At 37.9% G+C, this 25,714-nt stretch overlaps 1 protein-coding gene across 1 annotated transcript in view; it reads left to right on the top strand.

The window, feature by feature from the left end:
* The window catches only part of CEP152 (centrosomal protein 152), a gene marked incomplete at its 3' end in the record, with an annotated part of 86,707 nt that overhangs the window by 52,682 nt on the left and 8,311 nt on the right, over positions 1–25,714 (top strand). The window contains exons 17-21 of the mRNA XM_079913595.1: positions 6,954–7,235; positions 9,455–9,586; positions 14,435–15,085; positions 18,356–18,497; positions 22,769–22,936. Of these exons, the coding sequence (XP_079769721.1) occupies positions 6,954–7,235; positions 9,455–9,586; positions 14,435–15,085; positions 18,356–18,497; positions 22,769–22,936 (1,375 nt within the window). The remainder of the gene's footprint in view (positions 1–6,953; positions 7,236–9,454; positions 9,587–14,434; positions 15,086–18,355; positions 18,498–22,768; positions 22,937–25,714) is intronic.

The following is a 25,714-nucleotide window of genomic DNA, read 5'->3' as shown; positions in this document are numbered from 1 at the left end:
CGTTTGGCTGTTTCACACTAATTCAGCTCACAAAGTACAGTAAATATTGAAATGATTATTAAAGCCCTAGCAGAAAATGGCATACCCATAGGAGAAAGTGATTCGTCCTTATAGATTTATTCTAAGAGGCAAAAGAGCGTTCTAAAAATAAGCAAGGTGGGACTTCCCTGGTGGCGCAGTGGTTGAGAGTCCGCCTGCCGATGCAGGGGACACGGGTTCGTGCCCCGGTCCGGGAAGATCCCACATGCCGCGGAGCGGCTGGGCCCATGAGCCGTGGCCGCTGAGCCTGCGCGTCTGGAGCCCATGCTCCACAATGGGAGAGGCCACAGCAGTGAGAGGCCCGCGTACCGCAAAAAAAAAAAAAAACAAAAAAACAAAACAACAACAACAAGGTGGACCCGAGTACTTTGAGTCTGAAACCCAGGGATCCTCGTTTTGCATGTTTGTTTGCTGCCCAAGTGATTCTATACAGTCCTGTGTGCGCTGCATGGACGTTTTCCTCTGACCCATTTCTGTCAGGACTTAAGCGTCCTTTTATTCTGGGGAAAAGGGCAGGAGTTTGAAAGTGGGTCTCCTGATAGGGAAGGTGGGGTTGTGGAGCTGTGGAGAGGAAGGTCGGTGTGAGTGTGACCTCTTTACAGAGAGTTCTCATCGTCCCGGGAAGCTGGAGGGGCTGCAGTATCCTCTCTACTCCTGCCTGAATCTTCCAGGTTGCCCTTGGTGAGTGTCCAGGAGTGAAATCACACGTAAACAGTTGCCCCTCCTGTCTTCTTCCTCGTCCTGGCTCAAGCCTCATCCAGACACACGTCTGCCTCTCCCTTCCCCTTGGGACCAGCCTGCAGACCACAATTTGAAAGCCACCTGCATCAAGATTAGACAATATTTTTAAAGGCTCTAGTAAATGTTCTATATACAGAGGTTTCTGAGTAAGTTATAGTGAAGCTGACTGTTGCTACCACAGACTTAAAGAGCAGTGAGGAATCCAGGTCACTTAACATTTTGATTATTTTTGAATAGATTAATATGGTAGAAAAACATGCCATGTATACATACCATCTAGTGGAAAAAGAGCTAAGGGGAGCTGTTTTAGTTAGTGCCGGCAGTATGAAAGTTAGAAGGGATCTTAAATTACCTAGAAATTAAAGACTTAGCTCAGTAATGTTTAAAAAAATTAAAATAGGGAGAAGATCTAGTGTGATTCTTTTCTTTCTTTCTTTAAATATATAAATTGGCAAGAACATAAGAGCAGTTCTCTCAAAGAGGTCATTCTTTTCAGGAATATATTTCCTGGTACTTTTAAAAGAATCAATTTGGCTGTAAAATTGAATCTCACGTAATTGGTCAGTTGCAGTTAATAGCTGCTACTGACTGATACTTTGGCTCATGAATGCTTGTGCACTGGGGCAAGAAGGAAAGTTAAAACTGCTATTTGGCCCTCTTCCAAAAACACTTACTGGTTAAATTTTTTTTTTTTAATTTTTAAATTGCCATACAGTAAAATTGACTCTTTTTCATTTGGTGTCCAGTTTTATAAATTTTTAACCCATGTATGGATTGAAATAGAATAGTTTCATCACCCTAAAAAACTCCCTTGTGCCATCCCCTTGTAGTTATACCCATCCCCCCACTTAAAGGGCCAGTGTACTTAAAGCGTTAAAAATTTAATTTCTTCCTTCTCTGGGAATTCTTTAGTTTTTTATTTAGATTTATACCAGCTCTTTATATAGCTTAATAGTCTTCATAAGCCCATTAAACTCGAGCAAGCTAGGGAACTGTTAGGATAGTCCTTCTCTGCAAGACGTAAGCCATTTTCCCTGCAGTTGATCTTCAGGTCCGGAGCTTTGGCTACAGACTGTATAAGACAGGCAATGCCGAGAGTCCCTGGTTGTATTTTCCTGTTTCATATGTGCTCTTTTCTGAAACACTTGTTGAGACAGGCTGCAGGTTAAGAACAAGTTCAATTCCAAGTTGTAAAGATTTTAACACAGAGACTTTCCTCACATGTTAACCTGGCTTGTTCGGAGAAGGGGGAATAAAGTCATAAACACAGGACCCTTCAAACTGGGTAGTAATCAGTAGAGGCTGTGAATCTGTAGACAAAGCAAAGATGATCGATATTCCTATTCATAATGCCATTCCTACACACACTAAGGCTCATTTATACAATTGTCATCACGGTAAGTCAGTCCTTAGAAGTTAGAGTTTTTTGACTGTCTGAGGCATGCAAAACAAGTTTAAACATTTTAAAACTATCCAAATATTTCCTTCCCTCGTGTGATAAAAACTTTTTGAATTAGATATTCCTGTAGTATGTTCAAATGGTGGATTCCTATGACCAATAAATTTATTGCTTTTCTTCTGTAAAGAGCGGGAAGCAAAGTTTTCCTCACTGTGGTGGATTGCAAAAATGGCCACATATTCTTCCTATCCCTGAATGTGTGTCTCCTTGCAATGTGGCTTTGTAGCTATTCTCAGTTACAGATAGTCTGTTTCTCATCCGTTGAATCTGACCTTGGCCAAATGACTGACTTTGGCTAATGGGATATTAGTTAACATTATGTAAAAAGACACTTAGAAAGCTTTTACGCATTGGTCCTTGTAAGCGTGATACTCTTAGGAACCCTTTGACCAAGCACTATGTGAAGGATCAGGGATAACCTGCTAGATGATGACACGTGTGACCAAGTCACTGCATCATCCTGGCAGACATTGAACTAACCACCAGACATATGAGTGTCACCATCTTAGACCATTGTAGCCTCAGTTGTCTGCAGAAATCAGCTGAGTGGACTCAGACCAGGACCACTGCCCAGCTGATCCACAGAATCATGAGAAATAATAGGTGTTCGTTGTTCTGAGTCTCTGTATGGTCTGGTTTACTATCTAGTTAAGCTAACTAATATACTCACAAACATACAAACACACGGAAAATTGGTAGCAGTTTTCTTCTTCGGGTCAAAAGGAAATGCAGATACATATGGAAACAACTCCTAAAGGATAGACATACACAGATAAGACGGTTTGGGGATTACTTCTACAGTTAAACAAAAATAATAATAGTGATATATGATGTTTGATGTGACAGTGGACAACTTTCTCAGTCATGTGGATGAGCCTGTCCTATAATCTTAGTACAACTGCAGTCCACATGACCTGACTGAAGAAATGGGTCCCTCAGTCACCGGAGGTTTTCCAAAATCATGCAACACTGAACAAACACGGATTTTATCTTCTTGGCATGTGCCAGTGGTGGAGAAGACTCAGAGAGCAATTAAGACAGAAATAATCCAGGTCAGCTATGAACTGGAAAAAAATCCAGACAACCAGATAGTCAGGAATCAGAAATAATGCCAAAGAGACACAGAGCAAAAGCTCGGTTGCCATGTAGCATTAGTTATGTGAGGTATACTTCCTTGGTGTTGTAGTTTGTGGGCTTCACTGTGTTTCTTCTCATAGCATCTTGGTAGGACCTCCAGAAAACCATTTCTAAAATTTTTCAAACAGAAACTCTCATAGATAATGTTGATCCCTGAGTAGAGGTTTATTAGAGATTTCAGATCAACTGGGTTCCTAGAATAAATAGGGAATATTATATGAATAGTTCAAATTGTTAAATTTTAACTGACACTTGAATGTTCTTATTTGATAATACTTCAGCTAGTTTTGTTAAAAAAATTTTATACCAGTCTGGGTTTTATTGAAGGATGCATAGCTTTTAGAATAGAACAGTAATTTTTGGCCTATCTCTGAATACAGGTTTTTCAGAAATATAAATTTTTCTGGGCTGTAATACATTATGCGTCTCATTATGGGTGGGGTGTAAACATAAATGTCAGTTTCACCTTTAAAAATAGTATTTGGTCCTGTGGGAATGTATTTATTGTATTAGATGCCTTTTCATTTAATACAACCATCTGTAAATTTTTTGTCCAAATATTTGAGATGTAGGCAGGTTTTTACAAGACAGTTTATTCAACTGATTGAGTAAGCATATAGGAAGATCACTTGTCTCTGTTGCTGTTGTCTATTACATGCATATAACTATTATTTCATAAGTTTGACTTGGAGAATATTAGTGTCATATGAGATATTTATTTGAATTTTGTTTAAAGAGACAGCTATTGGAGGAAAGAGAAGAGTATGTAAGGAAACTGCAGGTGGAACTTGAAGAAAAGTACCAAGATACCCTTATGATGGAAAAGAACAGGTGGCTAAAAGAACAAGAAAATTGATATTAAATAGCAGTTTGAAAATGAAGTGATGTTAGCCAAAGCACACTGGGTTAAGGAACAGAAAGAGGTGTGGGTTAAAATTTCTTTCTAGGGCTTCCCTGGTGGCGCAGTGGTTGAGAGTCCGCCTGCCGATGCAGGGGACATGGGTTCGTGCCCCGGTCTGGGAGGATCCCACATGCCGCGGAGCAGCTGGGCCCGTGAGCCATGGCCGCTGAGCCTGCGTGTCTGGAGCCTGTGCTCCGCAACAGGAGAGGCCACAACAGTGAGAGGCCTGTGTACCGCAAAAAAAAAAAAAAAAAATTTCTTTCTAGTCATCATGTTTAAAAAAATGTAGTATTAACTGTTGAGAGACAGCTCTTCTTGAACTGACATTATTTTTAATTGCCAGGTACATACATAATCACTCATTTTACTTCTCAGAATTGGGCTATTAGCAGCTTACTCACACCCGTTTTATTTTTTAAAACTTCCTACCTCTTGACTCTTCAGCCCAATTCAGGATATAATGTTGTTTTTTTTTTAAGAATTAAAAACTTTTTTTATTTATTTTATTTTTGGTTGCGTTGAGCCTTCGTTGCTGCATGCTGGCTTTCTCTAGTTGTGTCGAACGGGGGCTACTCTTCATTACGGTGCATGGGCTTCTCATTGCGGTGGCTTCTCTTGTTGTGGAGCAGGCGGATTCTTAACCACTGGGCCACCAGGGTAGTCCCTATAATGGGATTTGAGGAGGACTTTTTCTGATTCCTCAAAAATGAAACCGTGATCAAATTTCATATTGTGAAATGATTCTGATAACTCTAGACCAATATAATTAACAAATAATTAACGTACACTGTGGATCGGAAGAAAGAAATAATGACTGGGTAGGCTTAGAAGCACAAAACTTTACTTCTATTTCCTAAGTAGCAAGTGAGATTAGAAAATGCTCATAGTTTCCAAGAAAATTAAGAACCAAATTACAATCTTAAAAACCTAGTTGAAAGTGCAATTAGTTCTCAAACTAGGTTCTTCTGACCCCAAGATTGCTATTAATCGGGGTTGGAGCTATCTCAAGATGGAATCATACACCATTGTCCTGTCTTTTGACCTCCCTACTACTCATCTCCTCTCTTCTCCCCCAAATCTCATCAATCTAGTGCTGGCACCTGAAATTCTTTTACTAGTCATTTTTTAACATAAAAGTATATATTATGGAATATATCTAGCCAAATATCTATAAAAAAATATGAATGGGGCTTCCCTGGTGGTGCAGTGGTTAAGAATCTGCCTGCCAATGCAGGGGACACAGGTTTGAGCCCTGGTCCGGGAAGATCCCACATGCCGTGGAGCAACTAAGCCTATGTGCCACAACTACTGAGTCTGTGCTCTAGAGCCTGTGAGCCACAACTACTGAGCCTGCGAGCCACAACTACTGAGCCTGCGAGCCACAACTACTGAGCCCGTGTGCCACAACTACTGAAGCCCACACACCTAGAGCCCATGCTCTGCAACAAGAGAAGCCACCGCAATGAGAAGCCCGTGCACCACAACGAAGAGTAGCCCCCACCCACCGCAACTAGAGAAAGCCTGTGTGTAGCAATGAAGACCCAACGCAGCCAAAATTAAATAAATAAACTTATTTTAAAAAAATATGGATGACGCAAAACAAATCCCCTATTTTTACATTGCTGCAAATTGTTTTTTAGTTGGATTTGCTAACCAGTTATTTACCAGGGGAGTGAGAGAGACAGCTAATGTTTTTGTGTTTTGTCAGGAAAGCATAAAGCATAGAGCAAAAAAGGCCACACAAGATGACCTTTTTGAGAGAAGCAATACAGCCAGGGGCTGTGGTAGCCAGGGAAGCTGTCTGAGAACTCTGGATACCCAGGAGGTGGGAAACAGGAAAAGGGAAAAGCAAATTTTGCTATTTCACAGTTTTGCCCAGTACTAATTATGTTTGGGTCCATCCCACTACGCTGTTGAAAGTAGAATCACTAAGGCATCTTTCCAATCTTTCCTCTTTTTATTTTTCTTTCTGGTACGCGGGCCCCTCACTGCTGTGGCCTCTCCCGTTGTGGAGCACAGGCTCCGGACGCGCAGGCTCAGCGGCCATGGCTCACGGGCCCAGCCGCTCTGCGGCATGTGGGATCCTCCTGGACCGGGGCACGAACCCGTGTCCCCTGCATCAGCAAGTGGACTCTCAGCCACTGGGCCACCAGGGAAGCCCATGCCCTCTCTTGAACGCAGTTGACTGAGTACAATTTCATATCATAAGAAACAAGATTCTAATGTGTCCAAATAAGTAAAAATGTTTTTTAGATTGTTCAATTTTAGTTTCATTAATTATGCTTACCCAGTGCCTGCTTTGTGGAAAGCCTGGTATTGATGGAAAAACACATATTAATAGTAGAAGTTTTTTTTTTTTTTTTTTTAATCATGCGATGATTGTAGTGGCCATGTCAAAGCTTCCAGAAGGTCGCATCTTGAGAGCAAGATAGCCTGACCTTACACAATATACTTAACTCTTCCATGTGATTTATGTCCCATAGATAAGGTCAAAGAGTAACTTTCAGGATTTCCTTGAATATATTCTCATTGACTAAATTTCTAAACCTCACATAATAACTACAACAATGTCTAGATGGTTTTCAAACACTGCTGTGGTTGCTTTTTTGGCTAGCTATTCTAGTTTTTGCTTATTTGAATATTTTTCTTTTCATACGATTTTTCTTCTGAAAACAGATCAAACAAGAACTTATTCAGCAGCTTGAAAAGGAGTGGCAGTCTAAGCTGGATCAAACTATAAAGGCTATGAAAAAGAAGACCTCAGATTGTTGCAGCCAAACTGACCAAGAAACTGCCATTGACGTTATTTCCAAGAAAGAGATGGCAATCATGATAGAAGAGCAGAAGCGAAAGATCCAGCAAAATTTAGAGCAGGAGAAGGAAATAGCCATCAAGGGGGGCTTGAAGCAACTTGAGGTTGAATCGGAACTCAAATATTGTGAAAATATTGCCAAACAGGTAAAAGGCAGGTTTCCTATAGTAAAATTATTGGAACTGCCTGCCTATGGATGAAAACCCGTAAAGTGCTACCATTGAACTTGTTCATAACTTTATACTTAAACGTTTTGTATACCCCAGGGTAGGATAACAATCTTACGTTGTTGCCAAATTTGTCATTATATTTCTGTCACAAAGCTGTCGCCTCTCAGTTTTTCTGTATGTTCTTTCAGTTTACAAAATGTTTGCTCCTCTGAGGTCCGTCTAAACATTAAGATGCCTGAGGTTAACAATGATGGTTTTACGTCTGAATGAAGCACAGTTTAATTATGAATCTTTCTTGTCTAACTTTATAGTAAATATTCCACTAAGGTAGTTATAGATAAGTAAGCTTAAAGTGAATAAGGTATATAACAGTATCTTGTGTTGAGACTTGAGAGTTGAATCTGCAGGCATTCCCCTGCAAATGGGACTTTGTCTATAAATCCCAACCCCTGTACAACCAGATCACCCTCAGAATTCATCAAGTCTTACATTTTTGCCAGAATTGAAGTATCAACCTCCCTTTATGGTCACAAATTCATTCTTGACAGCAAGAAAATTTGCCAGGTGTAAGGCTCTAAACTATAATACGTTACTTGGTTCCAAGAAAGGTCATCCAGAGAAAAGTATAGCTCTGTGTTAACAGAATAACGATGAGTTATTTGATTTATCAATATTATCTATTACAGTGATTCTTGAATTTTTTGTTCTCAGGATGTCTTTACGCTTTTAAAAATTGAAGACTCAAAAGAGCTTTTTCTGTGTTGGTAGTATGTCTATTTACTGTATTGGAAAAATATCTAAGAAATTTAAAAAAGAAGAATCCTCGCTCATACTTGCCATTGGCTATCAGAGAAGAGACATATCATACAGCATGTAGCCTCTGGAGAAGTGCACTATTTACACATGAAAGAATGGGAGTAAAAAAAAGACAAATAAGGTCCAAAGTTTTGAAAATAGTTTTGACCTCACAGACCATCTGACAGGGTTTCTAGCCCTCAGAGGTCCCTGGACCTTAATATAATATTATTTATTGTATACTTTTAATTTTAGATCTTTTACTTATTATAAAGTCTTAAGATAATGCCTGAAGTACAGTTTTAAAAAAAACATACTCTGCTTTTGATAAATACTTGAAATTCTACCTATTTGTTAAATTGTTATACATGGTTTTACAAGGAATCCTTAAAGTTTGGAAGCATAGGCAAATATAGTAATTGTATCAAGGACATTTTCAATCAGTTAAAAAATAATTTTCTCAACAGAGTTAAGAAAATGTTCTATAGGCAAAGAGACATGTTCTTAGGGGTGCTGCTTAGGTATTTATACAATCACAGATCTTGTGAAGAAAAGCAAATAGCATGATATAGTAGAAAGGAAATGTTCATAATAACTTCTAAAGGAATGTAAATTTCTATAGGAGCTTTATCTTTTCCCCATATTTTTAACTTCCTGGAATTTACCTATAAATGTATTTAGTATTTTAGTGAGAAATTCAGCCCCTTATATCAACTCTGCTTTTGTGTGTGTGTACGGCTATATGTACGTTGTGTATCTGGATATTTCAAACAAGGAAATAAGGAAAGTTTATTTAATAAATGATCTGTGGTCCCCCTGTAACAGATGTACAACCAGATCACCCTCAGAATTCATCAAGTCTTACATTTTTGCCAGAACTGAACTATCAACCTCACTTGATAGTCACAAATTCATTCTTGACAGCAAGAAAATTTGCCAAGTGTAGGGCTCTAAACTACAATATGTTGGTGCATGCTTGCCTGTGTGCGTGTGTTTATATGTCGGGCACGAGGTCTGAGGAGGTGGCGGGTATACTGATTGGACAGCGGCTGACACCAAGCAGCCTTCCTGCATGTCTTCTTCTTTTTCCCCAAGATAAATAGGAGTTTGTTGGAAATGGCAATCGGTACTTTGTATAAAGCTTTCTAATAATAGTAGTGGCCATCAAACGTGTATAGATTTCTAATTCCTGCTTTGCCTTTTGCAGTGGATAGTATGGGACATTTAGAACATTTAGAACCCCTACTGTTTGGGGTAAGGTGGGGTGCTTGAAGTCAGTTTAACTACTGTAGTGCAATACAATGTAAATGCACATGAAATCATAGTGGTTACCTGCACATGGGATCTTTCTGAAATTTTATACGTTCCTTTACCTCTCTTCTGCAATTGCTCTCCTGCAGGTAGAAACAGCTGTGCAAAATGCTCGTCATCGGTGGCTGGAAGAGCTGCCGGAGCTTGCAGAGTATAAAGCCCTTCTAAGGGCAGAACAGAAAAAGTGGGAGGAGCTACAAGAGCAGTCTGTGGCCAAACGGGTAAGAGCTCTCCTGGAAAGAAGCTTCAGGAGGGCCTCATCTCAGTCCCGGGAACTCCTACCTGCTCACAGCACTGTGGGAGGATTAAATGCGATAATGCATACTAAGCATAGGGCCTGATTAGTGGGATCTGTTCTCATCATCATCAAGTTGTGGAGGGGGAGAGAATGTGTTTCAGGGTTGTGAAACTCTCATAATCTGGAGCATAACCTTACCCATGGAATGAAATCCCTATTTATCTTGTGGTATCTTTAGGAGAAACTGAGAGAGCAATTAGCTATACAGTATCCTTTCACATGCATGACTACTGTTTTCTGTGCTGTGTCAGTAGTCTTATAATATACGCCCCTTGATAAATAACAAGCTCTCCTTTCCAGAGATGTCATGTCCCTTGACTGGAAACATCAGATATTTTAACCATTTGTATCCTCACAACTTAATTTATTAGTGTAAACCGGTTCTAATCAAAATGCCAATAAACTGAACATAGTTTTGAAGTTTGGCACAATAATTCTAAAATTTATTTGGAAAACTGAAAGGACTAGAAATTTTTCTAAATGTTCTGGAAAAGAAATAGTAGTCCAGCCCTAACACTTAATAGAATATGTTGGAAAGCAGCAATTCAGACAGTGTTGAGTCACAAAAATAGAATTCTTTTTCATTCAGTACTATACAGACTTGAGAGAGGCCCAACTATGACTAAAAGCTTAATAAATTGTTTCAAACAAGGAAATGAGGAATTTTCCATAATAAATCATCTTATGATAGCATTTTAGAAAAATTGTTTTCCCACCCCCTACACCACAACAAACTCTAGGTTGATTCAGAAGACGAACATTTTTAAATGAGAGTATAGAAAAATTAAAAGAAATGGACTATTTCAGATTTGCATCATAATAACTCAGTTGTGAGGCAACAGGCAAGGCACAGTAGCCAAGATAGGTAAATGGGATAAAATATGTACAAACATTTAAAACATTTGTTTTTGTAATAAAAAACAAGTGAAGGGGATAATAAAAATAAGGAAAGTAAATGAATCAAACAGAAACGTTAATACTAATATATGATTAAAAAAACAATACAAATTTATAAGAGAATCTGTGGGTGAGTACACCAAAGATATGAACAGATAGTCTTCATGAGAGTCCAAATAGCAAACTTAAGGTGATATTTTATGCCATATGTTTATATCTTCTCTTCTTAATTGTAATGCACAAAATAGATTGCAGTATCAAGCATATGCTACTCTTCTGTTGTCACAACCATTTTAGAAAATAATGTGTGTAACAGACATTGTAAATGAGTCATATGTTGCATTCATAATCTTATTCCACAAGTTACTTAAGGAAATAAATTCAGCATAAGTAAAAAGCTAATATTTTTCTCAACTTATGTGGTAGTTCATGGGTAGTTCATGTAATGGTTCATTACAATATTCTCTGTACTTTTAGTACGTTGAAATATTTCAAAAGGAAATTTAAGAGGGAGAGAGAAAGAGGAAATAATATGATGGTATGCATATGTGCCTTAGAGCTCAGAAGTTAAGAATAATAAAGTTGATTTTTCCTTAAGAACACAGAAGGTCTGAATATATGTGAATACAGAAATACAGAAATGAGAGGACGGTGTGTTGCTTCTCAAACTTTAGCAGGCATGAGAATCACCTGGAGGGTTTGTTAGATCACATTCCTGGCCTTTGCTCCTGGAGATGCTGATTTGTTGGGTCTGGAGTAAGTCCCGAGAATTAGACTTTGTAACTGACTCCTGGGTGATGTGGTAACTGCTGGTCTTTGGACCACACTTGGGTGTGAGTAGCAGTGTTCTAGATAATTATTCAGCCACAAAACTTAGTGTTTTGTGCAAATGCTTCCTCCAAGCCAAATGAGATGAGCAAGAGCCAGTTTCAAAGCATTTGCTGGAGAGTTCTTATAAGATTAGAGTGATCCATCAAGATCTGTGGAAATTTAAAGCCAGTTTCCAGAGTCCAGAAGTCGGCAAGTTGGTTCAGTGGTTCCCAAACTTTGCTGCACATTGGAAAAATGTGAGGATCTTTAAAAAAATACTTTTGCCTGGCTCCCACCCCAAGGCTTTATGTTTCAATTGGTACAGGGTGTGACCTGGGCTTAGGGATTTTTGTTTTGTTTTGTTTTGTTTGCGGTACGCGGGCCTCTCACTGTTGTGGTCTCTCCCGTTGCGGGGCACAGGCTCCGGACGCGCAGTCTCAGCGGCCATGGCTCACGGGCCTAGCCGCTCCGCGGCGTGTGGGATCTTCCCGGACCGGGGCACGAACCCGTGTCCCCTGCATCGGCAGGCGGACTCTCAACCACTGCACCACCAGGGAAGCCGTGGGCTTAGGGATTTTAAAAGCTCCTCAGGTGATTCTAATGTGTAGCAACATCAGGAAACACTAAATCAATTAATGCTGTCAAATTCTCCTTGTAAAATTTTATGTGAGAGGTTGTACACTTTTGGTGAGCTTTGGGCGGGTCATGCAAATTCCCTGGGATCTGACACCTCCACCCAGGTTACCTGTTAATAATTTCCAGGCATCCATTGTGACACGACCTGATTTCCTTTTTGGGAAAGGAAACATGTTTCAAACATGTTTCACATCATTACTGAATTATTCTGCTGGTAGCAAAAGAATTTTTCTGTGAATTCCTTTGTAAAGCTCATCTTAGATAGTGGGTTCCTTTAGTAAACTTAAAGTATGATTCAAAATTTTTGATTTATATCCAACTATTCAGGAACACATTTTATTGAATAAAGGTATGTAACATGTGTCTAGGTATCCATATAGTTGAAGATGTTCGCTATAATTATATAATAGCTGAGAATTAAGGATGCAGACCCCCTGTCTCAACAGCCAGAGCGTATATATGGCATTTCTTTTGACATATATATATATATATTTTCTATGTCATAATATTGACCTTTAGTCCAGTAATCCTCTACTGTAACAGCTCTTTTACTTTACAGTGAAAATTGACTTTTATATTTTTTGCCTCTGAGTCCTTTTGGGATTTTTTTTTTTTTAAATTCAAACAGGAGGTCACAAAAATTATAATCATCCTCATCAGTTCACTCAGTCCCATGTAATTAATTTTTTTCATCTTGATCTTCTGTTAGCACTGTTATGAATTCATCAGTTTTCCATTAGAATTCTGAAAATGCTTATTCATTCAGTTCAGCAGTATAGTCAGTATATATGGTATTGATTCATAACAGTCACCATTGTCTAGGCCAAGCCTTTGGAGATGGCCAGTTCTTCTTTTACATTTGTATCCTTGTGACTTCTTTGAATTCAATCCAGGGAATATTAGAAGTAAAAGGGACTTGACATCATCATCCGATCTGCTTGTTATATAGAGGACACTAAGTGCAAAAGAGATTAAGAATTTTTCTAAGCCCATGCAGCCAACAGTAACAGTAACTATACAACATTTTTTGAGTCTTACTGTTTGCCAGGCTCTAAGTGCTTTATTTTTTTATTTTATTTTTTATTTTATTTTATTTATTTATTTGCGGTACGCGGGCCTCTCACTTGTGGCCTCTCCCGTTACGGAGCACAGGCTGCGGACGCGCAGGCTCAGCGGCCATGGCTTACAGGCCCAGCCGCTCTGTGGCATGTGGGATCTTCCCGGACCGGGGCACGAACCCGTGTCCCCTGCATCGGCAGGCGGACTCTCAACGACTGCGCCACCAGGGAAGCCCTTATTTTATTTTTAAAAAATATTTATTTACTTATTTATTTGGCTGCGTCGGGTCTTCGTTGCGGTGCGCAAGCTCTCTAGTTGTGGTGTGCGGGCTCTAGAGCACACAGGCTCAGTAGTTGCAGCGCGCGGGCTTAGTTTCCCCCGCGGCATGTGAGATCTTAGTTCCCCGACCAGGGATTGAACCTGCGTCCCCTGCATTGTAAGGCAGATTGTTAACTGCTGGACCACCAGGGAAGTCCCCTAAGTGCTTTAAATAGATTATTTACTTTTGTCATTTAATCCAAAAAAAAGAAAAAAAAAACCTATTAGGTGGGCATTCTAATTATCTCCATTTTATAGATGAGGAAACTGAGGCTCAAAGAAATTGAGGAATGGGAAGTTAATTCCAGCAGTTTGTCTCCAGAGCCTGTTCTGTTAAGCACTGTGCTAGGCTGCCTCTGCAATCCAAGTCAGGATTTGAGCTACAGCTCAGGCTTTTTGATTCCCTATTACTTTTTGGTTAGGTACTACTGGTGTCTGTGATCTGCTAGTCTTGCTATTCTGTTATAAACAAAAATTGGATTAATGAAAAAATGAATTTTTCTGTTTGATATTGTCATTTAATGAACTGTTTTAACCACTAAAATTACATTAAAATACAGTATGTTTGTCAGCAAGTTATTGTGCAGGTTATGTGTTACATTCCTAAAAATATTAGTAAGATTTCCTTAGAGGCTGCTTTTGCTTCATATAAAAGATAATTCATTTGTTGGGGGCTTAGATTTGAGACAGCATCTGTATTAAAAAAACAAATATGAATTTTTTTCTAAAATTAGTTTTAGATAATTATGTAATTATATATTTTTGGTCAGTTTAAATTTCTAGTTATTCATATAGAAATGGATGTTTTATTTTAAATAACGTAAGACAAAGTATTAGGTGATTTAAAATGAGGGAAAAGATCCTTAAGTTTAGTGTAAGTATATTTTTTAGGACCAGCCAATGTCTTATCTAAATTTACTTTTTCCCTTTAATTTTGATTTTAAATATCTTATTAATAAGTTCAAAGATTAACCCAAATGGTTACTTTAATTTTTTTAATTAATGAGGAGAATCATAAAGAGTTTTCATTGTACATTATTATGTCCTTTAGATATTGTTTGCTATTTCTGAAGCTAAAGAGCAATGGAAAAGCGAGATTGCAAATCTGGAGAAAAATGTCATACCTGGAAAGCAATTGGAAGAGAAGATTCATTCTCTGCAGAGAGAGCTTGAGTTAAAGAATGAGGAAGTCCCCATGGTTGTCAGGGCTGAGTTGGCAAAGGCCCAGAGTGAATGGAACAAAGAAAAGCAAGAAGAAATCCACAGAATTCAAGAACAAAATGAGCAAGATTACCGGCAATTTTTAGATGATCATCGAAATAAAATTAATGAGGTGCTTGCAGCAGCTAAAGAAGACTTTATGAAACAAAAAACTGAACTACTTCTTCAGAAGGAGACAGAATTACAAACGTGTTTAGACCAGAGTCGCAGAGAATGGACTGTGCAGGAAGCTAGGCGGATCCAACTGGAAATCCATCAGTATGAGGAAGACATCCTAACTGTCCTTGAGTTTCTCTTAAAGGACATCCAGAAGGAGCAAGCCAGTGATTCAGAGAACAAGTACCTTTTGGAACTCATGTCGACTTGTTCTTCGAAATGGGTGTCTGTGCAATATTTTGAAAAACTAAAGACCTGCATACAGAAAGCATTTCAAGATATACTCTCCCTACTTATAGAAGCTGTCAACTCAGACTGGGGAAAGGTATGTTCCTAATAAGTGAAAAAAGCTATGATTAAATGTGAAAGATGATTGTAGAAGCTGCATTTGGTACTTTTTCCTTTCTTCATTCTCCAGTTTAATAGGTGTTACGACTTGTGTTTTTACCAGTGGTTTAAAAAACTTTTAGCAAATTCAAAGGTTTGCAATTTTTTTTGCCCCCCCCCCCAAATTTGCTTCTTCATAGTGCCACAAATATGAGCAGAGCTTTTAGCCACTAGACATCTTTTTCCTAAAAAAAATATATACTGTTCTTTGTAAGGGCCTGAGATTTCAGAAACTGAATAACTTTCATTCCTATTTTTGTTTTCTGGGCATGACTACTTCAAGAAATATGCATCGTATTAAACTAGGGTTTCTTAAGATCTTCTAAAGAGTTTGGAAGCCTATTTCTTGCCCTCAAGGAATTTATATCTCATGTAGGCAAAAAATGCCAACTGGGTACAAAGAATATTGATATAGAAACAAGCAAGTAGAGGTACGGCTCACTCACACAAAAAGCCCAGTTTTGTTAGTGTACTATATATGTGCATGTAGAATGAATTAGTTGTATTCTTTTTGTTGTGTCAGTATTCTCTGACTTTTAGTTTGTGTGGAAGATCTGATAAAACCAAAGTCTTGCTGCCTTATGATTAAAGACATTAGATATGCATGAAAAATCCGGAATGATATTCTAGGCATTGCGACCAGCCAATTTCAACATTTGGAATTCGAGGTAGAAAAAAAATGCCAATATTATAAGGTTTGTCTGATAGAAGAGTTGAGACATAAGAACTACAGTTCATTAAAATATTGTGATTAAAGATTTTCAAGGCCCGGATTGAGCATTTGGTATTAATACCTACTGGAAAGAGTTATAAGCTACAAAAAAATCTGAGTTCCAGCTTCATACTTAGCGATAAATAGCTTATTTACCTTGGGTAGTCATAGTTGCTCATCTGAAAAATAAAATACAAATCCCTGGTCTAATTCCTTGGATTTTGGTAGGATACAAATGACATAGTTTGATCTTTCTGCATCTTGCATTTGAAACACTACAGAATTTTAGAGCCAAAGGAACCTGAAAGATCAATCTATCCCATCCCAATTCAACCCAGTTGATATTTTTATTCTTGATTTCACAAAGATGTTACTCTTAGTAGTTGATTTTAATGTAAAATTAACTCAGCAAGACCACTTCCCATGATTGAGAATTTTTGGAAAAAGTAGATAATTAAGAAGAATTATTTATAGCAGACTTTAAGGGTAAGAAGTGATGGGAAAATCATGTTATATGCTTTCAAGTTTGCTTTCCTGAAGCAAAAGGAAACTTTGCTATAAAAGTCAAGAAACTACAACACCTTTCTCCTACTGTTAATATATATAATCAACCCTGGGGTCTTTTTATAGGGCTTAAAATTGTGCAAGCAGTGTAATATCCTCTGTAAGACTTTATGTGTCTCACGCGTGTATGGAGACAGAATCACATAATTTGGCTAAGAGTTTAGACTTTTGCAGCTTTCACTGAGTGGGATCAGATTCTGTTCCTGAGAAAAAGGTGCCTCTGAAATGCCTAATCTGGCATTTGTCACAGAAGAATAATACTCAACCTTCTGCTGTCTTAGTGCTAACTCAGCTCAGGACCTTGAGATAAAGCAATAATTATAAAGCAGTGATTATAAATTTGCAATATAGGTGCAATAAATGTGAAGAACTATGGTTTATAATTGATTAAATTTGTGGTTTTTAGAACTGTTCATGAAAATTAAAACTGGAAAAAACGATCGGTATATATAAAACAAGTCCTCATTAAAATAGGTGATCAAGATTTAATTTAATTTATTTTTAATCAATTTTTTTCAGCTTTACTGAGCTACAGTTGACAAATAAAATAGTAAGATATTTACAGTGTCATCATGATGATTTGATATACATATACATTGTGAAAGGCTCCCCACCATCTAAATTAACACATCCATCACCGCACATATTTACCTTATTTTTTTGTTGGTGAGAACATTTAAGTTTAGATGATCCAGATTTTAAATGGCAAGAATGCAATGAATTAAAAATATGGTTTCCAATAAAATGAATGCCTTATCAAATATATAATTTATATTCATATACTAAGTATATTAATACAGCAGTTCATAATAGATAAAAGAAAACAGAAATATCAACTGGAACAACATTTTTAAACAAATTTAAGGATGTGTGTTTTGTGTTTTCTTACCACCCATGTCCAGTTAAAACTAAGACAAAAGGTTGCTGCTCCTGCCTTTTTTGCCATCTTGGCTTTTCTCCAGTTTTGAGTAGAAACTGGAAATATTGGCTCCCTTTGGGATCAGTTTTTATTATTCCTTTTGGCCTCAACCTCATACCCTCTTGACTGACTGGAGTTTGCATTGTCTCTGTACCTACTGACCTCTGCCTCTGTTGGGCGGCATGGGTAGGTGTCCTGACAATGAAATGAGTTTCTCAAAATCAAAATCAAGGCTTCTAGAATTAAGCATATATAATGTATTTTAAGTAATTAGACAAGGCAGCTTTCTCAAGATTACGTGTTCTGTTTGAGATTTAGTAGTTGTCCAAAATCTGAAAATATATTGCCTTAAAAGAATGTCCCACCATTAATGAATTTAGTAGCTGTGCTGCCAAAACAGAAACTAGAATGCAGAAAGTGTTCAATAAATATTAGTGAGGAAATGGTCTTGTGCAAGATGTTTCACTTAGATGAGCCTCAGTTTTTCTCCTTCACATTGGCATTCGACTGTCTTTCCTTGTGAACAAATGACAATTTGTATTAAAGTATTTAGAAACATAACATACTATATGTTTCAAAAATTGTTTTTACTGTTGTTACTTTCAATTCATGGGAGGCAAAAGGCTGCTACTATAGTTTCTAATGAATTTTCTCCCTGCTGAAGTGAAAATGTTCTGGATTTTCAGAAACAATTCTGATTTCACATAGTCTGTCCTGTGGTTTGATCACAGAAACTATTAAAATATCTTAGAAGTGGAAACTATATCTCCTCTGTCTGTCCCGTAGCTGGCCCACCAGTCCTCTGTTGGATAATGTTCTAATTGGGAAAATATGGTTATAGGAGTCTAGCTCATAGTAATGACAGTATTCACAGAAAACCCTAAGAAAAATATTGGTGATAGTTTAGGCAAGATTTTTTTCAGGCTGTGTTTTCTTTTTATATTTTTAATATTAGTATTTTGAGTAGAGAAAGATTTTTAATAAGCATTAACTATGAAGATAATCTGTTTCAGAGAAATATGACCAAGATCTCTAAGGATCCTGCCACAAGGATCACTGGCAGAGGAGACCCTAGGGTCCTGGCGCTCCTTCCTGCACTTACATCTGGACACCACGCTCAGCCCTTGGCCATGCAAGAAGCAGAAGCAGAAGCTGGTAATGGGATTTTGTTCCTACTATTCTTTGCATTATCCATAATCCCAGTTCCAGAGGGTTGTTTTGAGGATAAAAGGAAATCAAAGACGTGCACAGTTTTCATGAATGAACAAATGTGTGATATTACTCCTAAGTAATGTGTGTCCTCTCCCCAGGTTTCATTTTTGTATTAGAAGACAGGGTTGCTTTAGGCCCTCTTACTTCCTATCTTTTCATGGTCTTCCCTCCATTCATAAGTGACTCTTATTATGAGGAGAATAATGAGAATTTTAGTAGAGAAGTCATGTTTTTATTTCCTGGCTTTGATGAGAAAGGGTTACACATAAGAGAATTGCCAAATCACTGAGACCTTTCCATTCAATTTATTGAAGCTTATTTCAACTATTTTTAATAGAAATCTTTCTGAAGTGTATTAAGTGTTTTCTGATGTATTTGTGGGCTTCTTAAGGTTGAGGGGCAGTGTTTTTATCTCTTCCTCTCCACCAACTGTCAAAGTGAATGGCACATAGTTTGTGTTCCTTGAATATTTGATGAATTAATAATTTAACTTTTACTTTGTGACTTAGAGTTGTCAGTTCAAAAAGAATTGCACTGTGCTACAGCCCCTTGAGGTGTTCAGAGCTCGCTGAGGAATATGGGCTTATACTGTCTATTTACTGGGATTTTGAGCTAGGAACTGCCATATTCTTTATAAGCTACAGTCCTTTTAGGACATTGACCCCTTGCAGCCTGCTCCTTCCCTCCATGTACAAACCATAAATTGTTTTTGTTTCTTGTCTGCTGTCTCCATTGTAACCTGGAAAAGAACTAAGAATTGCCAGAACAAATCATATGTACAAAGTCAATAACCTTAGCTTCCACATGTTTCTAATTCAGTAGACGTATTAACAGAGTCTTAGAGAATCTCTGCCTTTCCTAAGAAGTCAGTTGACAGTTATTTTTCTCATTGCCCATCCAGAAACCCTTTTTCCTTATCTCTAGGTTCTAGATAGTGGAGAATATCTTTTTGCCAACTAGTTAAATGCTAATTTACCAATTAGTAGGGTAATACTATCGTAATTTGTATCTTGCTTCCTACGTTTCAGTGTCATTTTTTGTCTGTCGTTATGCTTGGAATAAACTGAGAATTACTTTCTAATTTGTGAAATGCATAGAAGTGAGTTTTAAATATTATGTGGGAGGTCCAATCAATATGAAAGAAATTAGGTTTGACTTAGGACAAATCAAACTATAAAAGGATTTACTTTTCTTTCTTTAATCCTTTTTCCCTAAAAACAAACACATTAACAAATTCATAAGTTGGAAAGGGTTAAATAATCCCAAACATATAAAGTCCTTCATAATCCTACCACCAGAGGGTACCACTGTTCGTTGTGTGGTTATATTCTCGTAATATCTTATCATTTTTAAAACTAATTTAAATATTAATTATGAAATACTTGATACATGCAAAGAATATATGTAATACACATGTAAGTTATGAACCTAACAACCAGGAACCCACTATTTGACTTAGGAAGTAGAACATCACCAGTACTGTTGAAGACCCCTGTGAGTTTCACCACAATTCCATCCCTGTAACTTCCCCACAATCTGAGGTAATAAATATTCTGATTTAAAAAAATCAGCTTCTTGCTTTTCTTTCTTTTGACCAAATATAGGTATCCTCAGAAAGCTTTTGCTGTATTTTGTTTGCCTTTTAACATTATAAAAATGGTTTAATACTTGTTTTAGTCTTTGTAATTTGTTTTTTTTCCACTTAATATCAAGCTTGTAAGATTTGTCTTTTTAATGCATATAGCTCTGGTTCATTCATTTTCATTGCTGTATAGTATTCCATTGTGTGAATATACAATAATTTATTCTCTTATCAATGGGCATTTGCCTGGTTTCTAGGTTTACAAAACCATATCTTAAATGAAATATAAAAATGCCACGTATGGTGATGCTTCATTAATCCTTTGATGCTCGTAAACTTAAATGGCACCATTTAAATGAAACTAAAAAGTCAGAAGAGAGCTAAGAGGGCTTCCCTGGTGGCGCAGTGGTTGAGAGTCTGCCTGCCGATGCAGGGGACACGGGTTCGTGCCCCGGTCCGGGAAGATCCCACATGCCGCGGAGCGACTGGGCCCGTGAGCCATGGCCGCTGAGCCTGCGTGTCCAGAGCCTGTGCTCCGCAATGTGAGAGGGGCCACAACAGTGAAAGGCCCACGTACCGTTAAAAGAAAAAAAAAAAAACAAAAAAAACCAGAAGAGAGCTAAGAATAATTTTTCTGGGCTAATGTTTTTACATCAACATTTTGGATATTGGCCTCTGAGCCTGTGCCAATTTGTATTCCTACTTTATTATATCAATTATATTAATAGTAATAATCTATTTCTGTATCATTTTTGAATATTACTTAAATGTTATAAACTCTATGTGTTACTAATAGCAATAGCTATTCCTTATTGTATAGTTGCTCCATGCCAGGTACTGTGCCAAACAAATTTTATACATTTACACCTCCTGACAGTTTTGAATCTTTTTTTCATTTGGAGATAATTTCAAGCTTACAAAAAAGTTGCAAAAATAAAAATAGTTGCAAAGAACACTCATATTCCCTTTACCTAGATACACCTATTGGTAACATTTTATTCCATTTGTGCTCCTCTGTGTGTATGTGTCTCTGAACATTTCATTTTTTCCTGAACCACTTGAGGATAAGTTATATACATTATTCCTTTTTACCCCCAAATACTTCAGTGTATATTTTCCCAAAATAAGGATTTCTCTTGTATCCCTTAGTACAGTAAATTTAACATTCGATGAAAATGTGTTATACAATTATATCAGTCTACTGTTTGTATTCTAATTTTGTCAATTGACCCAATAACGTCTTTACAGCATTTTTTTCCCACAGTACAGCAATCTGTCTGGGGTCAGGTGTTATGTTTATTTATTAACATCTTTATTGGAGTATAATTGCTTTACAATGGTGTGTTAGTTTCTGCTTTATAAAAGTGAATCAGCTATACATATACAAGTGTTAATGTTTAGATGTCATGTCTCTTTAACCTCTTTTAATCTAGGATATTCTTCTCTTTGCTTTTTATGACATTGATGTTTTCGAGAGACATTCTTCCCTCTCCCCAATACCCATCAACCCCTGGCTTTTAATAGAACCGTTTCCTTGTTTTGAGTTTATCTGATATTTCTTCATGATTTTGATTCGAGTTGTTTTCTTAGCTGGAACACTGCATAGGTGACATGCTATCATATCTAGAGGTACTCAATGTCTGTTTGTCTTTTATTGGTGAGGTTCATTTGAGCACCTGGTCAAGGTGTTGTCCAGTTTCTTCACTGTATTAATTACTGTGTTTTTACTCCATCACAACTAATAAGCAATCTGTGGGGAGACACTTTCAAGACCATAAAAATGTCCTTCTCCTCATTAAAACTTTCCGTTATGTTTAGCAGTAATTGCTGAATCTTACCTGATCCAGTCTTTACTCTGGCAGTTGCAAAAATTTTAATTTTTTCACCTCCAGATCTCCTTCTACTTTTACCATTTGGCACTTGGTATGTTATCATTGAGAATCCTCCTCTCTAGTTTGCCTGTGTAGTTACTACCTGTTTGTTTATTTTTCTATTTATCTGTCTGTCTACCTATCTACCAACTTACCTACCTATCCATCCATTTATCCCATTATCGTAGGATTATTGGTGTGACTCAAATTCCTATTTTTTCAATATTTTATAGTTCATTACTATACTTAATTAGTGTTCAAATTGTCCCAGATTCAGCTAATAGAGCCCCTTCAAACTGGCTCCTGTGTCCTTGTGACATGCCTGTGTTTTTGAGTAATTTCTTAATTTCTGGCATAGCAAAATATTCTAGTCTCATCTTGTATATACCCTAAGCACTGGAGTCAGCCGTTTCTTGAAGATCCCTGGTTCCTTTTAGTGGGGAATTGTATTCAATACTACGATCTGAGCATTGGGTTTCATGGCAATTTTTAAAACAGATGGTATTATTCAATTTTACATATTAGAGAACTAAGTCTCAAGAGAGGTTAAGTAATACAACAGCTGGTAAATAGTGGAAACAGGATTTAAATTCAGGTCTCTCTCTTAAGCATCATGCTCTTTTCAGTTACACTGTAGCCTTTAGTCATGTCATCTGGTTTCCTTTTCTTCCTTCCTTCCTTCCTTTCTTCCTGCCACCTTCCTTCCTTCCTTTTTTTAGTCTAAATTGATACAAAAGTTTGCTATCATTTAATTTTTGCAGATAAGAAAAAGATCCTTGAAATTAAAGATTCATGCGGTGGACACTGCTTCCAAGAACTTGAAAAGGCAAAGCAGGAATGTCAAGATCTGAAAAGAAAACTGGAGAAATGCTATAGGCATCTTCAGCATTTAGAAAGGAAGCACAAAGCTGTAGTGGAAAAAATCAGAGGTTAGCATTTAAAGTAGCACTGCTACCAGTATAAATCTCTTTGATCCTTTTGAAATGTTCAAATGTGATGTTGTAGTTAATGTAGGCGCTGATTCTCTTTGGGGATAATTATAAACTAATTTGGACCTTATTTTTACTAACCAAATTATTATTATTGAACTCAAGAGGAAAATTGGAGCTCTGATTAAAAGGTCACATTCCTTCTTTTCTTGATTGAATAGCTTCTGAGTGCTCAATATGTGTCAAGCAGCATTGTAGGCACTGGGGATACAGCATTGAAGACATCAGACAAAATTCCACTTTTGATGCAGATGCACAGGACTCTGTTCTCTGCCTTCAAGAAGCTTACCATTAAGTGAGGAGAACTGAAAATAGATTAATAAATAATTTCAGCTCTGAGTATCTGGCCGTATGTTCGTGTAAACCTGGAAGAAAGGATGTTAATTAACTCTTCCTCCTATTGAAGTTAAGGAAGACTTGACTAAGCCTTGAAAGATGGTGTTTGCCAAAGAGAACAGCATTCTAGGCAGCGGGAGAAGACATGACCCAAGGCATATGGGTCTGATCTGGCCTCCTTTCCGTCCATTCTTCACAACAGTGTCAGGAAATTATCTAAGAGGGATATCTTCTGCCATTTCCTATTGCCCTTTTTTTTGTTTTTTTTTTGTTTTTGCGGTATGCGGGCTTCTCACTGCTGTGGCCTTTCCCGTTGCGGAGCACAGGCTCCGGATGCGCAGGCTCAGCGGCCATGGCTCACAGGCCCAGCTGCTCTGCGGCATGTGGGATCTTCCCGGACCGAGGCACGAACCTGTGTCCCCTGCGTCGGCAGGCGGACTCTCAACCACTGCGCCACCAGGAAAGCCCCCTATTGCCCTTTTGAAGAAGGGAGGCTATTGGGCTCATGAGGCTGCTCCCTCTTACCTTTCACTGTTGACTTGTATCCTGTGCTTTATATTCTTTACATTTGAAATATTTCAGATGCTTGAGCTGGTCGGGGATTTTCTTCTGCTGGAGCTTGAATACAATATTATCATTCTGTCCTACACTTTCCCCTCTCATTCTCGTTTTGGTCTAACTCTTCCTCATCCTTTAGGATTCAACTGAGAAGATACCTTATTTGCAGAGCCTTGATTTTCCCCAGTCTGGGTTAGACGGGCCGGTCCTATGAGGCCCCAGAGCACTTGGCTCTTCCTCAATTAACATTCTGCATTTCACTTTTTGGTTACTTGCCCACTATCTTTTTTAACCTATAAATTTCTTAAGAATAAGGAATTATCTTTCTTCTTCCTTATAGTCATGGTGCCCATTACATACCAGACAGTAATAAATGTTTGAATGAAGGAAGGACTGAATGCAAGGGTCTCAAATAATGTGTCATCCAGGAAAGACCAGACAGATAGGTTCACTCTTTTTTCTGCATTCACCTCTGTCGCTTGCCTGAACACCAGTCATCTCTTTCTGCTTCCAGTCTCGCCCCTCCAATCCATTCTCCATCAGGCAGATAGAGTGACTTTTTTTTTTTTTGTCTTCTGGTGTCTGATTTATTCTGAGTGCACAATTAGTGTTGCTTTATTTCAGTTTCTGGTTTACTATTTGACACGCAGTTTAGATACAGGCTCTGTAAATGACATACTTCCTGAATCAACCTTTTTGAGATATTATTATTACAATTATTAGGATATTTTCTATTCAAAAAACAAAACTGAAGACAACAGTTTAAAATCCCCAAAGACATTCTAGGTGCATAAGTAATACATAAAGATTCTACCAGTTGGAGAATTTCTGAAGGAATAGAGTGACCTTTTAAAAAGTAAATTGGATCGTCACACTGTCTTGTTTCAAGCTTTCAGTGACTTGTCTGGCTCTCGGTATGAAATACAAACACTTTAACATAGAGTTTAAGAAGCCCTTCATGATCCCACATCTGCCACCCCTCAGCCTTGTTCCCTACCACTGCCCCTGCTCTAACAGAGCTGTGACAAGGGTTTCATTGTCTCTTTTCTCTGAGCCTCTTTGCATCTCTTCCTTTACCCCACCATCTGTCTTCCCATCGGGTCACATTGCCTGGTTAACCCTACTTATCAAAGCCCTGGCTCATGCCTTCCTCAGAGAGGCTTTCCTAACTACCCCAGACTTGGTCAGGTTCCTCCGTTAGACATTCCCCAGAGCTCCTATGAGTTTTGTAACATTCATGAGCTTGCCATTATTTATTGTCTCTATTCTCCTTTGGAGTGTGATGGTGACAAGGATGAAATCCTGTCCTAGCACTTAGCACAGGACCTGGCATCATAGCACACTCGGTAAATCCTGTTGCCCAAGAGCAGCCACCTACTCCCACCTACCGCTTGCTAAGTCTGCTAGACATAGGTGATAATTACTTTAAGGAAAGAAAGGGTTTTAGGAATTTTGAGATAAAAAACAGCACAGTTCCCGTGGTGATTGCTTAGGTCTTTCATAGAGGCCAGAGAGTAAATTTGTCCAACTGTGGATGTAGACACAGTGTGGCTACTGTAAATTGGATGAAAATCTGTTTTACATAATAAAATGACAAGGGCAGTTGGATGTGATTATCTTTATAAATAATAATATTTAGCACCATACATTGTGATCATACAGTAGTTATTCTACATAGTGCTTTTTGAGGCTGATAACTTCTATAATTCATGGACTTAGAAATAATCCAACAAAGTTGATAGTTAGCTCAAAACAGCAGGCTGATAAAAGGAGTCAGGGTCAGAATTTAAGTCATTTGATAGTTTGATTTCAGTGTTTGTCTTA

Source organism: Stenella coeruleoalba (genome assembly GCF_951394435.1).
Source record: "Stenella coeruleoalba genome assembly, chromosome: 2".
Lineage (NCBI taxonomy): Eukaryota > Metazoa > Chordata > Mammalia > Artiodactyla > Delphinidae > Stenella > Stenella coeruleoalba.
This window is presented reverse-complemented; position numbering and strand designations above follow the sequence as displayed.